Here is a 22,476-nt window from a genome sequence, read left to right as displayed (position 1 = left end):
CAAAGAAACAGAACAACTTTTGCCTATTTTTGCGAAACTTTTCCGGTGGCCGAGCAACTTTTCCGCAATACGAATTCGATATTTCCATTTGAGGTCCAGCGATTTGCCAGCTTACGCATTTCGAATTCTCTTGGATGACAATAAGTATATACGGATACAAATGCGGAGATACATTGGCAAGAGTTTTGCCGCCGGCTTATCATGTGAAAAAAAAGGGGGCGTGGCTGGCCGGGAGGGCGGCACAAAGGGAATGCTTATCGGGCTTATCATGCGTAAATGATAAATGGAATTGAAGCGAACACTTTTCGGTGCACTGTCTTTTTTCTTGGTTTGCGGGTACGGTCTCGGTTTGTGGGTTTTGTTTCTCTCGCATTTTATTTATTTCTTTTCAGATTTTTCCATCCGCTTATCGCGTCGTTGGCATTGTCAAATCTCCAAAAAACCAGACGACAAACAATTGCAACATTGAAAAATGTTAAATTAAATAAACAACTAGGTGGAGGTGGTTTGGATGCCTGGTTGGGCAATTTCCAAATGAAAGAACTGTGTCGCCATGGGTCACCAGTTGGGCAGTAAATCTTCGCCAGCTTGTGGCTTTTACTTGGCTATTTGCAATATTGTTTTAAATAGTCGAGGGTATTTTTGCTTAAAGAGACTTATCTTTAGGGTAATTATATTTACAAACAACCTTTAATTGACTGATTTGTATTTAATAAGCCATTGTATCTTATTTGATTTCGCTGTCATAGGCATACAAGCATATAATTTTTGTGTATAAACCCCCTCATATTGACTTTTATCGATGGCAAGTCCGTTTGGTCGATAGTCGACATGTCCGTTTGACATTTAATTTAATACTTTGCTGCACGGCTCGGCTCATCCGACTAAGTGGTGACCTCCTGGAAATGTGTCGTGTTTGTCACCCTTTCCCTGAATTTCCCCCTTTTTTTTCCCCCAGCTGTCTCTGTCAGCTGTCTTGGCTTTGCGCTCTTGAAACCAATCCCCCATTGCGCTCGATTCTCATAATTTGCATTGACCTACACTTGTCGGCAGATTGACATTTGCCATCAGCTGTTGGACATCTCGGAAGGGTGAGGCTCGCTTGGATCCAGGAAGGGATACCCCTGATGATCCCGCATATCCCTTTCTCAGCCTTTGGCACGAGACAAAGCAGCACTGGAGTCAAGTAGTCCATGTGAATAATACTCATGTGCAGATGTCACATTTGCACAGAGAAAAATGTGATAATGCCACAGATTAAGTAATTAAATAGAAACAGAAAGTTTTAGTATGTTAAGGAACTGGAATCTTTCCCGATTTCTTGCTGTGCATGTACCACTTTTCCCTCATCCGCAGACATATCCTCATTCATTTTGTCCCCTGCGGTATCTGTATCTCATGCAATTGCACATTTTCCCTCATTTTTTGCGATGTTTGTTGTGACTGTTGTCATGTTATGTGGCACAAAAATTACTGGCTCAACTGTTTCAACTTCAATTACAGTTGGTTGTCGGAGTTTGGAGACCCAGTTTGGCGGAAAAGGGGCTCATGTCTGTCTTAAACTTCGTTGCGGTTATGTTTCGTTTCATTTTAACAAACATTCTGTTTGTGCAAGCAAACAAAATGGAAAATGCTTTAAAAAAAAAACTACGAATTTCGTACACAAGGCAACTCTTTCCTGGAATCCTTTCTGAGTGACAGCCATCCTGTTCGTTACTGGATCCACCGATTATTTCACTTCGTGGTGGTGGAAAATAGTTTCCATTTTTATTAAAATCCCAAAGTATTCGCGATATTCAAGGAATTTCATATTTTCACGAACTGAGGAAATTTATAGGTGCAAGAAAGCTTCTTTTTTCAAGAATTTAAGGCCAAGGGTAATTAAAATTTAATTGGCAAACGGATTTTCTGGCATTTTAAAACGTAAATAAACAATGCAAAATGTGTGTATGTATGTATGTAGCACATGTATAAGTTACCAATTAAATAAATGCATAGAGTTAATTGCTATTTCGGCATTCATTTAAATGAATTTCATTTGTGATAAGCCATAATTGCCATACAACATTCATCACGTTTCACTATTTACACGAAATTCCAAATAAATTAGCATAATAGAATGAAAGAAAGGGAAGGCGAAAAAAAAGTGCAATTAATTAAATACCAAAATTCGCAAGCATGATAAACAGTTGGAAAATGTGTACTTTAAATGCAAGATACGATTTCCGCTAATTCAGTGATTAAAACAAATTTAATTTATTGCGATTACAGCTCAGTTATATTGCCCGTCTTCTCATGACTTCATTCATATTTAACAGCTGAACTTCACCTCCTTTTTTTGAGGCCCACTCCTTTTTGGAACAGGTAAGTCTCTGGGAAAACCTGCAGCATTTTGTTGCGTTGGCCGTGCAAAACATGTTAATTTGTGGGCATGTACAACAAAATGCAACCGATGATTGCCTGAGCATTTATTTGGTGTCTGTCTGTGTGGGCTCAATCTCAATTGATTGGGTTAATTGGTAGGGTTAAGGGGGCAGCAAACAAGGCCATCTGAAGTGCCGCCATCTAGGCAATTTTAAACCGATTCCCTGTGGGCTTCCTGCTTTCTAAGCCAAGCCAAACATTATGTAACATATAGCGGTATTATTTGCCATATATCATTCATACATGCATGCATCACTTTATCCGCTATTGTTGCTAACATTGTTGTTGACTTTCCGCCACAATTAATTTTCCCCTCCGGTTTGATTGAATCATGTCGCTGGGATTTTAATGCAATTTTCCCAGTCCAAGACCCATTTAATTGGAATTCCAATTTGGTAGCTGCAAAAATAAAAATACAAAAAAAAAAACCATCCACAACCACAACAACAAGCGGGAGCGGCGATAAAATTGTTTTTCATCTCATTATTGCACAAGCGGTCAAAGTAATTCATAACACACACTCGATATTGGGAAAAAAAGGCGGGAAAAGCTACTGGTTTGTGTTTATCCGTCAGCTTTTCACACGCCAGCGAAATAATAATCATTTATTATTTCGATTAATCAAAATATAACCGCAGCGCGGATTTAGGGTTATTGCGTATATTTTAGCAATATATTTTAGCATATATTGGCATTAATCAGGAAACCTTTGTTGCGGTAAATAATAATTGCTTAATAAATATTAAAGCGTTAACTACAATAGATTAACAGAAAACAGTGTAAGGCACATCCTTTAATTTACTCCAAAGTCTCATTCCTCAATTTCCTTACCCTGCAACTGAAACATATCTAAAGTGGGAAATGGCTTTTAAAACATTTCATTCCGAAATCCTTTCCTTTTTTTGGTATTTTCCATTCTTTCTATTCGACAAATCTCATCCAGCATCTTTCACCATTTTTCCGCAGCCCAAATTCTAGCAGCAAAATGTGCGGAAAGCAGAGTCAATTTGCTGACTTACATAAAAAGTGCATATGCAACCATCCTGGGCGTGCCAACTTTCCCGCCCGAAACTCCCAGGAAGTGCAATTTCCATATGCGGCGCTAGCTGGAAATGCACAACACTTTGCTTGAAATAACCTCGCTCAGCCTTTGCAATGAAAAAAAAAACAACTGCAAAATAGGAAAAATAAAAAATAGAAAAATAAACAACAAACAGCCCCGAAAAATACTTGCAAATGCTCCAAAATCTCGGGCAGAAAAGACCGGGACAGGCAGTTAGATCCCGGCATCCATGCAATGCCTCCTGGGAATTACCTTGGTTATTGTTTCAACATTTTTATCTGCCCGCCCTCGACAAGGGGCGACCAAATGAAGAGTGTACAGGTGGAAGTGATACAAAAAAAAAAAACATTGGGTGGGGGCTCTAGGAGCTTAGGAGCCCAACTAAAAAATAAAACAAAAACAAAGTGGAAGAGGGGTGCATTACATATGCCACGAGTGCGTTTGGGCATAAATCCCAATTTAATCCATCCGGCTTTTAGTTTTGTACATTTTCCATCTCTATTTTTTCCCTGGCTCTTCCTCTTAATATATGTAGTATCCCCTTTTTTTTGGGGGGTCTTTTTTGGGGGTTTTAAGTGTTCTGCCACAGAAGTCGAACGACTAGAAATGGGTTTTCAGTTTTGTTTTTGATTCAATTGTTTCGAAATTATTTCCTTGTGTCCAAATGCTAATAGATTTATAATATTTTGTAATTGAGGTTTGCTTTTGCTTTGTTTATTTTTTACAATTGCAATGCTTAACACTCGCATAGATAAGAAGGTAAAAAAAATGCATACACTGGATTTTTGAAATGTGCTTAGCTTAGCAAATTGGTTTTTGTTTTTAATTTCAGAGTTATAGAGCAGCCAAACTTCGTTGCCTGCCAGAGCTGTGAGCAATTTTAACGTACTGTCTTGTTTTTAATAAAGTTTTTTATGTTGCCTTTTTTTTTTGACATCCTCTAGCCGGTTTGCAGCACTCCCCAAAGAATTTGCCGAAAACTGTTTGCTGGCCGAGCCAACATTTTCGTGTTTCGTGTTTTTGTTTTTTTGGTGTGTTGTGTATTTCCACCTTTAAGTGCTCGTTGTGGACTGGCTATGCCTACCTGCCGCTAAGCTGCGATTCGGAACAATAAAAGATAAGCCAACTTAATCCCAATGGGATTGCCCCCGATCTGCGTCCGAAAAACCGGGCATGTCCGTCAGTATTTCGCTGCAGTCTGCTGCTGTTTCTGCTGCTTCTTTTTTTATATGATTGTTTTCATGGAAATAGAAACTTATCAGTATCAGTTGGCCCCTGGAACACAATCGTGGCACAAAAAGAACACACGAATGGCATTACATGGGGTAGACTTTGTTTGATAGGCGCTAGGCGCTAGGCGCGATCGCGATTGTGGAGCAAACGATTGAATCACTCGGCGGGAATAACTCCGATACGCAATCAAGGTCAAAGGTTCAGCAGCAGCAGAAACGGAGAGAAGTTCGCATATACTATCTGATACTCACTAGTATATTCAAGTAGATCATGTTAACAAGTGCACATAAGAATGCAAACGAAAGAGACGGCAACAATAAGAGAATGTCAGCAAGGGAATGACTAAGCTCTGACCTCTCTTTCGCCAGCAATCTCTCCATCTCTTTCAGCAACTTTTGTAGTTTTGTAACCCATTCAACTTGTCACCCATTTTCGCTTATCAATTTCACTTTCAGTTTTTATTTCCATTTTCCAGCTTATTCCAATGCGATAAGCCAGATGTCGTCTCTTTCTTTCATCAACCAGCGATCTCTTTCTCTTTTCCTGGCTGTGCCACACAGAATACACATATACAGACGTCTATTTTTAAATGAAAATGACAATGTGTAATTGATATTTAAAAAAATATATGCAAAAGATTGTACAGAACTCAGAATGTTTTATAAAAATATAAAATTATTAAGCTGACAATGTTAGCGCCCTAATTTTTTGTAGTGCACCTTAGAAGCATTTCAATTAGCTTTGGGAAAATAAAAACAGCTCTAAACCGACACACTCAGCACATTGTGAGAACACAAAGTGAGAAACAGAGAAAAACCGCCTGTCGAGACACATTTTAGCAATAAAAGCAAACTGCGAAGAAGTTGAGGAATATAAGAGAAAAATAAACAACAATAACTACAGCAACACAAACAACAAATAAAAGGGGCAGCAAATCACGTCGGCAGAAGAGGAATAAGAAGAAGCGCGAACCAGGTAATCAGCACTACCAAAATGGCACAGTGGGTCAAAACAAAATTAAAAGAATATCATTACTTGTATAAATGCTTGTTGCTAAACATTAACAAAAAGTAATAATAGTAAAAAATAAAAAAGTTGATACCGTTCCAAAGAATCGATGCTTATGAAATTTTAACCACTATCTGTGCTTTTTGCACCACTGTGCCCACAGGAAGCCGCACTGGAGGGAAAAAGCGAGCCAAACAAAAGGTAAAATGTACATGTAGTTCAGCAGCTGCTGCTTTTCCCTGCTTTCTGCTCACCGATCGCGTTTACCTGGTGTCCCTTATTTCGCCTCTCGCCACTCACCTCTCACCTTTGCCCTCCACTACCCTTCCCTCTGCGTTACCTGTTCGCTCCGCGGAGGAAGTAGGGCTGGAAGGGAAGAACTGCGAGGGGTGGGGTGGGGCAGAGAGAGAGAGAGGAAAGAGGCAATAAACCTGCTGCAACGACCCGAAAAATTTGCATCAGCAGAGGAAACCGGGGAGGAAATGGGACAGAAATGCATCGAAATTCCCAGGCATTTATAAAATATTTCCATAATTTTAAAACGAATTGTGCCACTCGAACAAATTGCGGTAAATATTGCGTTTTTCGCTTTTTATGGCATACAACATGTGTAAGCATTAACAACTTTTGTGTACTATGCATACATGCATGTACATTTGGTACTTTTGTTAAATTTATTTTAGTTGACTTTCATTACAGTTTGTTTGTTTCATTTATACTTTTATGCGTTTATATTCGTTTGCTTATCTGATGCAAATAAAGCAAGCGATTTTATTTACATACTTATTAAAATACATTACTTTTGTCCAGTGCATGAGTAGGTGAAAAATGGATTATCTAAATGCTGGCTGGGCGGCAGGTAGCGCGAAATAGAAATAATAATCCGGAACTTTCCACTCGGCTTAGGCCAAAACGGAAAAAAAGAAACCCAAAACCGAACCAAATCGAAATTTAATAAACGAAATGCATTCCAAAACAGAAAGTGTAATTGTCGAATGTAAATGCCAAAACAAAAAAAAAAGTTGCTCAATATTTTCGCCCCCCTTCCACGAATTGTTTTCCTTCCGACTTGTTTATGCATGTAAAAACCAGTGAAAGTTCTCGGCGAACGTGTCGCAACATAATTAAACATGAAAACGAGTACAACAACAAAAACTTACCTCACTTCCAGTCGAACGTAATTCCAATTAACTGCTCATTGGGGCGAAATCCAATTCCATTTGATTCTTGAAATAAAAAACCAACAAAACACTCAGAAACAACAGAAAAAAAAATAATTAACACAAATCTTAGACGGGGATTTTTCTTCACAATTGCACAATGTTTGCGAATCTCGACAACTTGTTTGTTTAATACGGGCGTACACCTCTGATAAATATTAATAATTATAAAGTAATTTAAATGACACCTCAGTAATTTATTATTGCTAAAGTTGTTCACTTTCGTATATGCAAAAATGTTTGCATTTTTATAACCATTTCTTTTCATGAATATCCAAAAATTTGCAATATGACGGCAATTAAATAAGTTTAACAGGCTTTTTAATGGGATTTTAATTGTTGTGGGTACTTTTTATGTTATTTGCTTCTCGAATATTAAATATTTTGCAGAATAATTGTATTTAAATCACATTTATTTGCATTTATATACCGTTTGCTCGCCAATACTCATTTAAATTTGTTTTGCAGTTAGTTGAAACTGAAATTGTTGAAGTGGCGAACAAACAAAAACAAACACCTGCTGCGCGCGCAACTTGCACTATCTTGTCGACATTTACCGTTGTTCTGCTGCTGCTGCGCCTGCGCTGCGTCGCCGTTGACGTCGAGAAACGCTGCCACTTGCAACGTTTGAATTTCTTTATTTAGCAATTTTGTTGGTTGCGCGTGCGCGCAACTCACACGGCACAGAAAAAAAAGAATGAAAACAGAACGAAACCAACGAAAACAAACTCCGCTAAAAGAAACCGACGGATAACAACGAAATAACAACCTAACCCAAACGAACGAAACGATCGCCGATCGCGAAAACAAGATACTGAAGTGTGACCGCGTTGGCTGGGTCGAAATATACCACACTGCTAACGAAAATGTGCTAAAAAACACCACGTCAGATGTGCGCACCCGGGACTCGCACCACATCGATCGTGGTGGGGTTCCGCGCTAAGTCAGCTAGTATTTTAGCTAGTATCTGGCTAGCTTACAGCACCTCCCGCTAATCAAAACGTTGTTACTTATTTAGTATTAAATAAATAGAAACACATGTACTTAACAAATAATCTATAGATAACCAAAAAGCTATTAGCTGCTTAAAGATTTTCTAGCCAATTTTAGCTACCTTTTGCTAATCGCCATTTGGCATCACTGTCTGAGGAGCAGCAGTATTTTCCCGACGTCTGGCAACTCTGCAATCAGCTGTTTGAGAACTTAAAAGTTTATTTTCAAACAACCCAAACATTTAAAATTGATTTCCTCAAGGAAATATAGTTAAATAAAACTCGAAATCTATGAGCCTGATTTGCCGTCGATTTGGCTCTTCCTTGAGGCCCATCGCCCGCACACTCCACCCACTGCTCGCCAGCAAAATCATCGAAGCACAAAGGTCACCGCTGAAAAACAAGCGATTTTACGCCGGCAAGAGAATGGATTTAAAGTATCTAAATCAAAAGGAGGCCATCGCCGTGGACCAGGAACTATTCAACGATTACAAGTTCAGTGTGGATCAGCTAATGGAGCTGGCGGGCTTGAGCTGCGCCCATGCTGTGGCCAAATGCTTCCCGGCAGAGAAGCATCCACGAATTCTCGTTTGCTGTGGACCAGGAAACAATGGAGGCGACGGCTTGGTTGCCGCCCGCCACCTCGCCCTCATGGGCTACACACCCACCATCTACTATCCCAAGCCGACGGCCAAGCCGCTCTTCGAGAACCTCAGCCACCAGTGCCAACAGATGGACATCTGCGACGTGAAGGAGTGTCCGTCGGTGGAGAGTGCCGCCCGTGACTATGATCTCATTCTGGATGCGCTCTTCGGATTCAGCTTCAAGCCGCCGGTGCGAGCGGACTTTGTCGCCGTCGTGGAACTAATGCAGCAGACCAAACTGCCAATTGCCAGGTGAGATTCGTTACGTTATACTAGCTAATTCTAAGCTAATGTTGCTTCCTCCTTGCAGCGTGGACATTCCCAGCGGCTGGGATGTGGAGAAGGGCAAGCTGACTGAATGCGACGTGGAGCCGGCTCTGCTCATTTCCCTCACTGCGCCGAAACTCTGTGCCCGCCAATTTCGCGGCGAACATCACTACTTGGGCGGCAGATTCGTGCCGCCCGCCCTGCAGCGCAAATACGAACTGAATCTGCCCGTTTATCCGGGCAACGAGCTGTGCGTCAAGCTGTGATTTCTGCATTTATGCGGTTTCCCAATAAACGATGGAGTCTTGAGCCGCAACGTCTGGTTTCCATCCATCATTTGAAATGAATTCTTTGTTGAAACAGCGACTATTTTGATTTCCAGAAGCAGCAAACACAATGTTCAATTAAAAACAGATTTAATTACGTTAAAAAAATGAAACTTAATGCTAGTTCATAACAAAAAAAAAGATTTTCTAGCTTTTAACTTTGTAAATAAATATTGGAATTAGAATCCAAGAAAAACTCCATACCTTACATACAAAAAAAAAAGATTTATTTCGTTTAAAAATAACGCTTGTAACTACTTGAAAAGCTTCTCTGTTTACATTTTACAAAGTTTCAGGTTCTCCCTTGTGTTTTATTTTATATATTATATAAATTTATATAAAGTCTACGATTGGAAAGCTAATGAACAACTAGCCCCTTACTGCCCAGAGTAATCTACTTGTACAAGCGATTGTAGTTCTTGCGCCGGCGATCCTCCTCGAAGTTGTTATTCCTGGCCCACTCCTTGAGGTTGCCCTTGGAGCGCAGCATGGCGGACTTGGAGTCCACGTCGCGCAGCACGAAGGGCGAGAATCCGGCCGTGTAGTCCTGATCCAGAGCGTTCGTCTTGGTCTTGGCAACGCGCGACGGCATCTGCCTGGGCATCGGCTGATCCTCGAACAGGATCGGATTTCTCGAATGCTTGCCGCCCTGGAAGCGAGGCAGGCTCTGATTCTTGTACTTATTGGTCAGCGGACGGCGCGTATTGATGTGAATCACCTGGCGACCGTTCTCGTCCAGACTGACGGCCACACGTTTCAGCGTCTTGTTGCCACAATTGGGGCAAAACACCTTGGTCATGATGCTGGTGGTCTTGTAGCACGCGTAGCAGCGGAGTATATATGTGCGCAACTGCTTGATGATCCGGCCATTGAGGGCGGCCAGGTGGAGATTTAGCTGCTTGAGCACGTTCTGCAGCGCATAATCGGTGGTCATGCAGGCGACGGGCGGCACTTCATCCGTTTCCACTTTGCCCTCGAGCGCTTTCTTGGCCTTCTTGATGTTTGAATGCGTGATCCAGCCATCGTCACCCACATCCTCGTCGAGATTTTGGCTCTGTTTGGCTTCTTGTGGCTCGGATACCTCCTCATCTACTTCGGCCGGCTGGGAAACGAGCAGTTCCGAGAGCTCTTTCTCTTCCTCGGCACTGGGTGCGCATTTGAGCTGCTCGAACAGCTTGTCCAGCTCCTCCTGACTGGGCTCCTGGTCTTGGTCCTCCTCCTTTTCGATGGTCTCGCTGGCAAATGGTTCCTTGCCGGCCAATTGGGCTTCGATGGCGGCTTTAACAGTGTCTGGGGATTCATTTGCCTCCTGCTCATCGCCTTCAGCATCGTCCTCTTCCTGGGAGTAATCATCTTCCTCCTCGGAATCCTCCTCCTCCTCCTCTTCGCCCTCGGGCATGTACCAACCGACCAGTCTCTTGTTATTAGCATCCTGCATCTCCTCGGGTTTATCCTTGGACGCAATGGTCTGCGCCATCACAGGCTCCTGGCGCAGGTGATCAGTGCCCACGTTGTCTGCTTCCAGTTCGTAGGTGAGCGAGATCACTTTCAGATCGATCCCCGAGAGACTCGCGTAGTCACCCGTTTTCTTGGCGAACTCCACGCAGTGTTTAATGCTCTCCGGACGAGGCTCGCGCACCTGGAGGTCGAAGGGCAGAACGCAGAGGCGGCGAATCTGGCGCTTGTTGCGCACTTCGGCCACCACATCCGGCACGGTGAGCACCTGCTCCGCGTATTCCTGTAGGGGATTAGTGGCGGCTTTAGATGGCTCGAATGGGCAAATTGTGCGTGACTTACATTCAGGGGCACGGCGTTTATAAAGGCTGTGGTGTCCGCCACAAGGAACTTGATCTTTTCGCTCGTTTCGGCCATTTTCAGTGCTAATTTTCACATGAAAAACAAAGGACGGCAAAAAATAACAATTTCTGCACGTGTCGCGATTAGTGTGGCTGTAGTGAGCTGTGACCGTTACGTTAGGGTATGCTAAAAATACCAAAAAGTGTTTATGAATTTGTGATTTTAATATTAGTTAATTAAATTTTACATTTTTAAGAGTTAGGCAAAGCTAAATGAATGCGTTCCCTAAAATTTTATTGCTAGCTCTCAATAAAATTGTTAAAATTAATTCATGTTAAAATATATTTCTATGAGATATTATATTATTATCACAGGGAGATATCGGTCCTGACTACTTAGACTTTCGGCCGGACTGTTGGAAAATTACCAAATTTACTTAACAAACTACAAAAAACATCAGTTAAACAAAATATCACTTGACTTAACTTATATTAACATATTTACAGATATGAAAAAATGTAGTAAAATGCCTGGTCTGAGAAATCTATTAATTTGCTGCAGATTTTCAAAAAGCTCATTAGAAGGTCTGCCAGTTTGATCTTCTTGTTTATTTTTTTTTTAACATATTTTCGTATTATCAATACAACTTCTACGAATCAATCACTTAAGCAAGCTATCTTTGCTAATTTTTCAATTTGTAGGCTTGTAAGTGCATTGGATTACATTCAAATTATTTTATTAATTGGCAATGGAATATTCTAGGGTGCTTGCGATATATGGATGCACACTCGCAGCACGGTCACACTGCCCGGCCCATTTAGCTGACAGTTCCATCTCTAGTTTTCAAGCCAAATATGGCGAAGTTTTCATTATCAATTCGTTCAGATAGCAAACTGAATTAGTGAAAGGTGGACGATTTTAAACGGAACGGAGCCAATCCGCCGGATTTTGTGAAAGCCCAACCGAGCGGTACAAGTGTGTTATTCGCTAATAGGCTAATCAATCCAGTGGACACGGTATGTGGGGCCAATGGCAAACCGCCGCCGCAGTGGCTCCCACTGCCGCTCTACCTCCGCAACCGTCGGTTCCGCCACCGTTGCCGGACGCCCCGCCCCCTCCGCCTCCATCGGACGCGACCGCCGGAGCCGGAGCATCAAGCGGTGCCTCTGCACCCATAGTCACGACTGCAGCCGCAGTCACAACGGCCCCTGGATTCAACCCCTATAGCAGCGGCCAGGCGACGGGGGCTGGCAACCCCTATCAACAGTATACGGCCGCCCAGTACGCGGCCATGACACCCGAACAGCAGTACGCACTGCAGCACCACTGGCAACAGTGGCAGACATACCAGGAGGAGTACGCCAAGTGGCATGCCCAGTACGGTGAGCAGGTGGGTCAAATCAATTAGTTATCGACGATCATATTGCTATAGTAGTCTTCCAAATCTTTAGTATAAGCGTGAAATGGCCGCAGCCGCGGCCACAACTACCGCAGTTCAAGGCGTGCCCGCGCCTGTGGTAGCGACTCCTGCAGCAGCACCCGTCCCTGTGGTCGCTCCTCCCGGGCCACAGGCCTATCCTGTCGCACATAACTATTACCAAGGTGTCAGCGCCTCGCCGGCGCAGTCAACTACACCCGTAGCCGTCGCGGGAGCACCGCCACTGCCCGGTAAGATCATGGCCCAGCCGCAGATGTACAACCAGCCGCCGCCGCCACCACAAAAAGGCGGTTACAATCAGCATCCGAATGACATCCAAAGCATGTGGTCAGGACCACCGCCAATGCAACAGCCGCCGCCAAATAGATATGGTGGCGGTCAAATGAACCAGATGAACTACAACATTGCCGGGCAAGACAACCAGGGATTTCCGAATCTCCAGCAGCCGCCGCCAAGTTTGCAGAGACCAACACCGCAACAGCAGCAGCCGCATTTAAACCATATGGACCATGGCCAGTGGGGAAATAATCAACACGGTGTGGGCAATAATAATCGTCCTACCTGGGATACCAGTGGTCCGCCGCCTGATAATACCGGCCAACCCAATCGCTGGAATGGCCCGCCGCCGGCAAATGATGTCAACAATCGCTGGAATGGAACGTCATTTAACAATAACACCAATGATGGCAATCGCCGCTGGGATGGGACTTCAAATCAAGCGCCGTCTGGCGGGGATCAGCAACTAAATCGTTGGATGAGCGAACCACCGCCAAGCCTTCCGAATCCCAATCAGCAGTATCAAAACCAGAATTCCTGGATGAGCGGACCACCACCGAGTATAAGTGATCCGCCACAGGACCATCAGCAGCAAAACAATAGCAGCCAGAATGCCCGCTCGAGTCGCTGGCAAGGAATCAATTCCGACATCGATACACCGCCAATGAGGACTAACAACAAGCCAAATAGCATCCAGAATAGCCGCAATAGTTGGGGTGATGGAGGTGGAGATGGAAACCAAAGCAAGAACCCATTCATTAAGAATCCACAGTCCGATTTTGGCAATTATGGCAACAGTTACAATAGCCAAGATCAAGGTAGTGCAGGAGGAGGCAACTTTGGCGGCTTTGGAGATGATAGTGGAGGCAAGCAAAGCCAGGACAGTTTTGCTGGACGTGGTGGAGGACCCGGCAATAATATTAATAATAACTTTAGTAACAATCGCCGCCAGAACAATCGACGGGATAACAATCGTAACCAGGGATTTTCCGATGAGAGAGGCGGTGGGGATTCTGGTCCAGGCGGCTACAATCCAAATCGTGGCAATTACAATCAGCGCAACAGCTTCAATCAGTCGAATGCGCCCTACAAGCAGTCGCAGCAGAACCGCAATCAACAGCAACCACCCGATTTGGACGAGGCCAGTTTCGATCTGCTGTTCGATCAGTGGGAGCAACAGTTCGAAGAATGGAAGCTGGCCAATGCCAACCATCCGGATCGTGACGAGTATCGACGCTACGAGGAGGAGTTCGAGAAGCAGCGCCGTCGCATCGCCGAGAGAAGGGAGCAGATGCGCCGACGTCGCCAACTGCAGATGGGTGGTTCGGCAGGAGGCTCGACCACAGACATAAGGAAGGAAGCAGCCGCAGGTGCATCCACGACCGCGGAGCAGAAGCCAAATAAGGATCCCTTCGAAGGCCAGGGCCGTTTTGCCGATCAGGGTGACCAGGATCACGGATCGGGTCCCAACTTCGGAAACGGGAACAGACAGTCCGGAAATGCTGGTCATTTTGGAAAAGAGAATCGCCCCTTCGAAAGCGCCGGAGTACCTGCATTCAGAGGCAACCAAGGACCGCCACCGGGGATGCACAACCAGTACCAAACCGCCCAGGAAGCCATCCAGCAGATATTGGACGAACAGCCAGATGAATCCAACCAGGAAATTCCAACCAAGCCGGCGGCATCAAATGAAAATTCATCTGATGTAAAGAAAGCAAAAACGACAGCTTCCCCAGTGGCTCCACCGATTGCACCCGTGGTGCCGCCCGAAGTTAAAGCTCCAGCTGCACCAGTAGTGCCAGATCCGACAGTGGTTCCGCCCACGCAGCCTCCTCCGGTTTCCACAAATTATGGCAAGCGCCGTCAAAGAGCTGCTCCCTCACAAATACCCGCTAAGCAAGTCAAGGAGGAGGAGCCCATATTCACCATTTCCCTGGACGACGACGACGACGATGATGAGGAGAAAGAGGTGGTACAGGACGCACCTAACACGCCCATGGGCAGCATTTTCAAGAAGAACGATGGCATACCCGGTCTGGATTTGGTGGACGATGGCAGTAACAAGAATAATTCGTCCTCAGTCTTCAATGTGGTGCTCAAGGATTCCAGCGAAAAGAAAGCGGCTGATGAAACTGAAAAACAGCCAGGCGACGTGTCCGCCGACAAGAAGGGCGACGAATCTCTAAGCAATGCCCTCAAGGATCCAAATTTCATTAACAATCTCTCCCAGGCGGTGGCCAATGTACAGGAACGCGAGCAGCGCGATCGTCACGAGCAACGCGATGATCAGGAATCGGGTACGGATGGACGTCCATTGTCCTTCGCCGAGTGGCAGCGCAAGAAGAACAGCGGCAACGAAAACAAGTCGCAGGATGCCGGCGACTCGGTGAGCACCAATAACGGTGAGAAACCGGACAATAATGGCCCACCTGGTGGCTTTGGTCCCGGAAACGGACCAGGCGGAGGTCCAGGTTCTGGTCCAGGTCAAAACGATGGATCACGTTTCGATGTCTTTGGACCAAATCAAGTGTCTGGAAATAATTTCATTGACTTAGATAACAATGGTCCACCTGGCTTTGGACCACCGGGCAGGAACTTTGGACCCAACGGTCCAGGACCGCGTGGAAACTTTGGACCCAACTTCGGGCACAACTTTGGACCTAGAGGTCCGGGCGGGCCGTTCATTAGACCAAATGGACCGTTACCGGGTCCGGGTCCGAATTTCGGACCACACTTCAGACCAAATGGCCCCAACTTTGGACCAAACTTTGGGCCCAATTTCGGACCGCGTCCGGGTTCCCGCAACTTCGGGCCTCGCGGACCCGATGGTCCTTTCGGTCCGGGACGTGATGACTTTGGCGGTCCGCCGTTTGGCGGTCCACGACCCCACATGGGACCCAATGGACCAGGTCACAATATGCGCGGCTTTAACGGTGGACCAATCAGTGATAATCCCTTCCGACGCCAAGGCGGCCCACCGGGTCCGGGCTTTGGCAACGATGATCTGGGCGCAGGACCACCGAGAGGACCCAGAAACTTTGGCAACCGCTTTGGAAATCCAGGCGGAGGTGGTGGTGGAGGAGGAGGAGGAGGAAACAACAATCGGAAGAACTGGAATGACGGGTATGTGTCTTCAATCTGTTTTTAACTTTTTCGACTTGATTGAATATCTTTTCACTACGTATACAATAATATCGAAATGTTATATCTTGACAAAAAATTGTGGAACGGGGAAAGATGATTCTTTCCCCTCCCACTATGCTCTGCCAAATTCCAATATCAATTGTCTGATTGTCTGAGGAAGATATGGGAACGTTATCTTCTCAAGAGCACTTGCTATTAGTATTCATTTGGATGGTACAATCTGGAAATATGTTTGTTTTGGGGAAATTCAAGTAGGGCTGCATGCATATCTTTGAAACGTTAAAAAAAAACAACCTTAAACAACATTATCCATTCAGTAAATTCGTTGATTTTGTATTAAGTACAGATGCTATTTGCACTTATAGTTACTGTTTTAAGTGTTTTTATTATGAATAATCAGTCCATTATTATGCCTAATCAATCCATGCGTTGGGGGTTAACCCAAACCCAAAACATTATCAAAAACCTGTGGGCCGTCGAATGATTGTTTGTCCGAATGTACGCAGTACTATCGCCTATCGATGGGCTAACAAATATCTGAAATATCTGATGCAACGTTTTCGAATAAGTAGACAATCTGCTTCCTATGCTTATTTATTCAGCTCTATTCACATTACGCATATCCGTGGGATGCCTTCTCAAACGGCCTGATGTTCAGATAGCCTATAGATATATATATATATATATATATATATATATATCGTTCTCGTTGGGCACTATTCCGCTCGATCCCCCCTCTTACCCACATTTTTGTAACCCTTCACTTTCTCTATCTGTATCTGTATTGATATCATCAAATTTAATTTAGTTAACTTGTCCAGGCCATTTTCTAGTTATCTTTAATGCTGGAATTTCGATTCCAACCCCGTTTTTTTCTTCTTCTCTTCTACTTTTATGCAATACTGATATATAAATACTGAATATAAAAATATAATTAAAACAATCTTACAAACGAACGATAACCAAATCGAATACGAAAACCAACACGCAAATGAATATCTAAACGGTGGTATTGATTGATTGTTGGCGATGTTCCCGATACCTATGCATATATGCATATATCCACCAATCTGTGTCTGATCCATTGTCTGTGCAGCAAGAGAAGGGGGCGGTAGGAAGCTCCAGCAACGGCAGCAGCAGCGCAGGACCTGATCTTTGATCTCTGAACTCTGAACTCTGAACTCTGAACTCTGAACTCTGAACTCTGAACTCTGAACTCTGAACACTCGAATTCGGGATCTGATTAGGCGACAGAGGACAGACTTTGTTTTGGGGGGCGGCTATCCGAGGGAGGGCAGATCGTGAAAACTCCTCGAAAATAAACATACTTAAATATATATAACTAGCTATATATACATGCAGCGTACAGAAGTCAGAGAAAGATCTATAATATTAAGATTATCACGCATACGCATCTGCCACATTCGCAGAAAACGAATAAAAGAGTATAAAAAAAATTAAAAAAAAAAAAAAACGTCATGTATGGATCTAATTTTGTTGCTTCCTTGGTATAAACTATTTTTACTTTCTTCTGCCCTGCAATATCACTTAGAAATAGACCAAGCTCTCACCTAATTATTATATATTATTTGTTCGTTTCAAATCGACGCAGTTATATAAGTAACTTCTTTGCTTTGCAAACAGAAATCTCTCGATTCGAGTACTATGTAATAATTTTATAGCGCGAAATTATTTAAGTCGAATTGTTACAATATATACTATGGAATTTAATATCAATAAAGGAAGACAAAACACAACGTTCATGGGGGAGATCCTTTTTCAATTTCGTTCTTTGATCAACTTGTCGTCCGTCTGCAAATGAATCTTTCAATATCATTCATAAAATATAATTATACATCCGATCGCTAAGCATTGGCTCTGGTTAATCTTTAAACATAGTTAATATATCCAATCCAATTAATCATAGGGATTATCGCAGGATCTGTTTGAAAACTGATATCTTAACAAATTTAACTGCTAAATGTCATTGATGTTTGTTGAAACAAATCAATAGATATTTCGTTGGAAATGCAATTGATAAGGTTTTGGAATCAAACACATCTGAATTCGTCCGCTTTGCAATATCCGATTCTAATGTTGTCCGCAATATGCTATGTTAAACAATAAAGCACTCTTTTATAATTTATCTATTGTCCGATTAATGTATTGCGTGCAATAAATGTCTTTGAGATGAAATAGCCGTCATTTGTTGATATAATGCATATATACATATTGGCAAAAAGCAATGATTTGAAATGATTTACCAATTTAGTATTTAGTATATAGTTGATTCATTGTCCGCTGAACTATGCAATTAGCTATTTCCGTTTCCCAAATCAAGCCGACATTATCCAACTTAATTAAGATTAATTAAGTACTTAAGCATTTTCTTACGTTGATGCCTTTTTTTATTATATTTTTAAGCAATGTTGCTTGCGTATTCTAAGTTTAGAGCCAAAACTATATGAATCTTTCATTGCTGACCTGCAATTTTGAGGGCAGTGGGACATGTACATAGATAGTGCACCTGCCCCATTGTCCACTGCCACGCCCCCTTATCTTAACTTAAGCAAACAACTATTTTAGTCAAATTTCATCCGAAGTAAAAGTTCAAGTGTTTTTCTTTTGGTTTTTAAACATTAAAAACCTGAAAAAAAATAATATACATACAATATCAAAAATATAAAAATAAACCACACAAATTGCCGCCAACTAATAAATCAACCAACGTAAACGTAACCATTGTATACTAAAATCGCCAATGGTGTGTCCCACCTACCACCTTCCATCACTTTAAAAAAAAAAAAAAACAAAAAACAAACAAACAAAAACTAAAGGCCGGAGCAGCAACAATTCCATGACCGCCTGAACCACAATGATGCCATATATCGACCGTTGAAGGTATTCGACTATTCCAATAACCCAACTGCCGCCAAGGTGATCGATTATGGCCACAAGTCGGGCGATGGCAACCCCATCGATGGGCCATCCGGTTCCAATCCCGACGATAGAATTCCAGAATTTAAAGCAATGAAGACCTTCGAGTATGGCCACTCCTCGTACATGGGATCGAATCGCTTGGGAATGCCCGGTGGAATGGGAGGAGGAGGAGATCACAACCAGGCGATGACAGGTGGCCGTGGAATGGCAGCGGGACCAGGTAGATTTGGTGGACCCGGAGGAGCTGGGAACAAGCGTAAGAATAAGAAAAAAAACAAACAACAAAAGAACGGGGAGCTAATGACGTTCAATCAAAACCAACAAATGCAATCGAATACGGTTGAAGAACGTAGCATCACAAATCCCGAACAGGACGAAGAGGTAAGTGGTTAGCACAGTACAAGCCTCTATCTATCTTGGTATCTAATCCTAATCTTTGAATATAACCCAGCAGCGGGCCCACAATGAATTGCGAAACCAGAACCAGGCCGATGAGTTTCAGAAAAATGAAGAACGCAATGATCTCGAAGATATTTCCGAAGGTGAAGAGTAAGTTGAAGATATTAATGCCTTTTCTTTTTAGTGCTAGCTGTTTACAATGATTCCATTTTTTTTGTTTGTTTTATCAGTAATCTACAATCTATTGTTTTCGATGATGACAACGAAGAGCTGCCACCGCCGCCATCGATGAAAATATGGAATCAGGGAAATGCCCAGGAGCAGTACAATCCCTTCCCTGTCAATCCGCTGCGTCGCCAGTTGGGTGACTATTCGGATAAGCTGGAGGCTCCATCGCCAGCCATGTCACTTTTTCCCTCGGCAGCCAATGCCAATGATAGAACATCTGACCCAATGAAGGCTTCCAATCTGGAGATGTGCGTGGCGACCAGTGAGAATCGCAATACGTTCTCATTGGACGAAGTGCTTTTGTATCCCGGTCGCTTAAACCGCCCCAAGCGCATCTGTATTATTTTGCGCGGTCCTCCTGGCTGCGGCAAATCGCATGTAGCCCGCCTCATCAAGGAGAAGGAACTGGAGATGGGCGGTGCCAATCCGCGCATTCTAAGCATCGATGATTATTTTCTCATTGAAAACGACTACGATGAGAAGTGCCCCAAAACGGGCAAGAAGGTGAGAAGAAGTGTAGTTAAGTGTTAGGTTATAAGTTTTACTATATTCCATTGTTTACCATCTGCAGATACCTAAAAAAGAAATTTTGTACGAGTATGATGATACCATGGAGGAGACATATATGCAGTACCTTATCAAATCGTTTAAAAAGACACTTAGCGACAATCTGTACGATTTCGTGATCGTGGATTGCAACAATAATTCGCTGCGCACACTGAATGAATTTTATTGCCACGCCAAAGACTCGAATTTTGTGGTGGGTCCATGGTCAACGAATCGATGCTTTTTGTGGGAATGTTTACATATATGTTCTTTCTACTCACAATAGCCCTACATAGTGGACCTACACTGCGATCTAGAGACGTGCCTTGGTAGAAACTCTCACCAGCGCAGCGTGAACGATATCCGTGTGGTGCTGGATAACTGGTGCCAAACACCGACGCATTACATCAAACTGGACGTGAGCTCGCTCCTCGAAAACGTTGTCGAGATGGAAGATGTTGAGGACATGGCTACGGTAACTATGCACTAAGCGGTGCGACGCTAAGGTGGCTGCTACTGTGTCGCCGCCAAGCAGGAGATGGTGAAGCTCTTGGACTGGCCGATGGGGCCAGTTCGGAGTTTTTAAGTTCAATCAAAATCTAGTCATGTTTACTGTTTAAGCGATTACTTTACATACATTAAAACGATGATAACTTCAATACTAACCTGGCCGGGCCAAGTCACTTCAAAAAAACAAACAAAAAAAACGATAGGAAAGCGCAATACTAGACTAAGTTCCAAACTGGTATCGAATCCCTATTATATATATATATATATATATATATTTCTTTATATATATTCTGACGTGCAATATGTGCTCCGCTAGTCCTAGTCTAAGAAACAATTTCGAACTTACGATTAAGCTTTTAGTAAAGACAACTATGCAAGCTGGGTCAAGCGAATGTTTTGTTGATTTATGGCGGCTTCGTTTCATTTCCAGGACGATAATGCATGCGCCGACGTTGGCGCAACAGTGGGAGAATCCGCGGCACTCGAGGATGCGGCTGTCGAGGAGACAGACGACAGCAATAGCGCCGACGCTTCCAACTATGTAAGTCTTAATTGCTTATTGCATCGACTGATTGGATTCATTTTGAGGCACATGTGCATGTGTGTTTGGTGTTTGCGTAGAGGAAATCAAAGGGGTATTATTAAAATTATTGCTTATTTGCTTATAAGATTGGATACCTATATCCAATTTGCTGTACAAATATCTTAGGAAATGTGACAGAGCTTTAGTAACTCGACTTGTAGGATATAGGATTCATATATGTATACACACGCTGTGATTTACCATTGCTTAAATACTTAGCATATTAGTTTACGCTTTTAGAGTAACAAGTAGTCGCTGTTGATTAGTCAGATTGTTCGCCCAGAATTAATCCAGTCAGTCAGTGGGTAACAGAATTAATCGGAAAACTGGTGACTAACTGGGTTGTGGTCATCGTATCGGTAAACACGCCTCTAAAATATCCTGAAATTCTCCCCTTGCACTCTATTGAATCCGGTCCACCTCATCCAATCGGGCGTTTCGTGTGCTCGCCCGTACAGTGCGGCTTCCTGAAAAGCAAATGGGAACGCGATACCACCGAGGATAATCTAGGTGAGTCCCCAAGAACTTGGCTTCATTTAGAGTCGCTCTGACAAAACGAATTTCTTGTTTCAGCCCGCTTGGATGGCACCAAGCGTCTGATGCAGAACCGCAGGACCACCAGCATGGCGGACTATCTCCAGCTGGAGGATTGGAAACCACCCACAACTTCGGACAATGGCAAGAAGCGAGTAAGTGCGTCCAAAGGCTAGCTATTGAGCAACGAAAACTTGACAGAGAAGAGGATAGCTATATGTATTGCTATCTCTTCTGGTTGCAAGAGTATAACTGTTTCTAATTCGATAAACGTTGCTCGCTCGCTATTTTTTAATCAAATTGTATTTACTAAAACGCATATTCAATATGTTTTAGGTGCGTTGGGCGGATATCGAGGAAAAGCGCTCGCAGAAGAAAATGCGAGCCATCGGTTTTGTGGTGGGTCAAACCGACTGGAACCGCATGATGGATCCGAATGCCGGCAGTCGGGCTTTGAATAAAACCAAGTTTATCGAGCGCATCAAGCGTCGCTAGATGTCAATTACAAACACGCCACAAATTCCGAATTCCAAAAAGCTAACAAAATGAAAACAAAAACTCGCAGCATTTCCACTCACCAAAAAAAAAAAAAACACAGAGCATTTCCACATACACACATCGGCGCCAATGGGCTGAAATGAGCCCCGAATTACATGTCATCATCTGACATCTAAATGCGATCAGTATAATTTTGAAATAATCAGTCATTATTACGGCTGCATTTAGAAAAACGAATTCAATTGCGTTGAACGACATGAAGAGACGCGTTTGAAACCATATAAGCATGTATACATACTTACATGCATACATATGAATGTATTTTAATTGTAAATTGTATCAATCGCTATTAAACCGAATAAGACATCCAGTCATGTTTTTTTTTTTTTTTGTTAATTTAGTTTGA

The 22,476-nt window shown here is 43.2% G+C and overlaps 4 protein-coding genes across 10 annotated transcripts in view; 2 read left to right on the top strand and 2 right to left on the bottom strand.

Annotated features, from left to right (window-relative positions):
- RhoU overlaps positions 1 to 7,770 on the bottom strand; it is a 62,350-nt gene extending 54,580 nt beyond the window's left edge. For all 3 annotated transcript variants that reach the window (NM_001042801.2, NM_001298144.1, NM_001042802.2), the window contains exons 1-2: positions 7,506 to 7,770; positions 6,889 to 6,954 (exon numbers count right to left, since the gene is read on the bottom strand). The gene's annotated coding sequence lies outside the window, so the exon portion shown is untranslated. The remainder of the gene's footprint in view (positions 1 to 6,888; positions 6,955 to 7,505) is intronic.
- Positions 7,771 to 8,125: 355 nt separating this feature from the next.
- Naxe (NAD(P)HX epimerase) lies at positions 8,126 to 9,383 on the top strand. Its single transcript, NM_132376.2, has 2 exons — positions 8,126 to 8,836; positions 8,895 to 9,383. The coding sequence occupies exons 1-2, from the start codon at positions 8,367 to 8,369 to the stop codon at positions 9,115 to 9,117; spliced, it is 693 nt and encodes a 230-aa protein (NP_572604.2). The 5' UTR covers positions 8,126 to 8,366; the 3' UTR covers positions 9,118 to 9,383.
- Positions 9,247 to 11,143, bottom strand: CG2972 (uncharacterized protein). Of its 2 annotated transcripts, none has more exons than NM_001298143.1 (2): positions 10,975 to 11,143; positions 9,247 to 10,915 (listed from the first exon to the last, which is right to left on the bottom strand). In NM_001298143.1, the coding sequence occupies exons 1-2, from the start codon at positions 11,047 to 11,049 to the stop codon at positions 9,572 to 9,574; spliced, it is 1,419 nt and encodes a 472-aa protein (NP_001285072.1). In that variant the 5' UTR covers positions 11,050 to 11,143; the 3' UTR covers positions 9,247 to 9,571. The 2 variants fall into 2 exon arrangements, with proteins under 2 accessions (NP_001285072.1, NP_572603.1); NM_132375.3 differs by having other exon boundaries at positions 9,455 to 10,915.
- Positions 11,144 to 11,804: 661 nt separating this feature from the next.
- Positions 11,805 to 22,439, top strand: ZAP3. Of its 4 annotated transcripts, none has more exons than NM_167218.2 (11): positions 11,805 to 12,364; positions 12,426 to 15,811; positions 18,670 to 19,153; positions 19,227 to 19,321; positions 19,402 to 19,903; positions 19,971 to 20,159; positions 20,232 to 20,420; positions 20,886 to 20,996; positions 21,497 to 21,548; positions 21,612 to 21,727; positions 21,909 to 22,439. In NM_167218.2, exons 1-11 carry the CDS (start codon positions 11,993 to 11,995, stop codon positions 22,065 to 22,067), a joined length of 5,655 nt encoding a protein of 1,884 aa, NP_727393.1. In that variant the 5' UTR covers positions 11,805 to 11,992; the 3' UTR covers positions 22,068 to 22,439. The 4 variants fall into 4 exon arrangements, with proteins under 4 accessions (NP_727393.1, NP_001245607.1, NP_001245606.1 ...); NM_001258678.2 differs by having other exon boundaries at positions 19,224 to 19,321; NM_001258677.2 differs by lacking the exons at positions 18,670 to 19,153; positions 19,227 to 19,321; positions 19,402 to 19,903; positions 19,971 to 20,159; positions 20,232 to 20,420 and having other exon boundaries at positions 21,909 to 22,114.
- Positions 22,440 to 22,476: the final 37 nt, after the last annotated feature.

Source organism: Drosophila melanogaster, chromosome X, assembly GCF_000001215.4.
Source record: "Drosophila melanogaster chromosome X".
NCBI lineage: Eukaryota > Metazoa > Arthropoda > Insecta > Diptera > Drosophilidae > Drosophila > Drosophila melanogaster.
The sequence above is the reverse complement of the archived record's forward strand: the minus strand, read 5'-3'. Positions and strand labels throughout refer to the sequence as shown.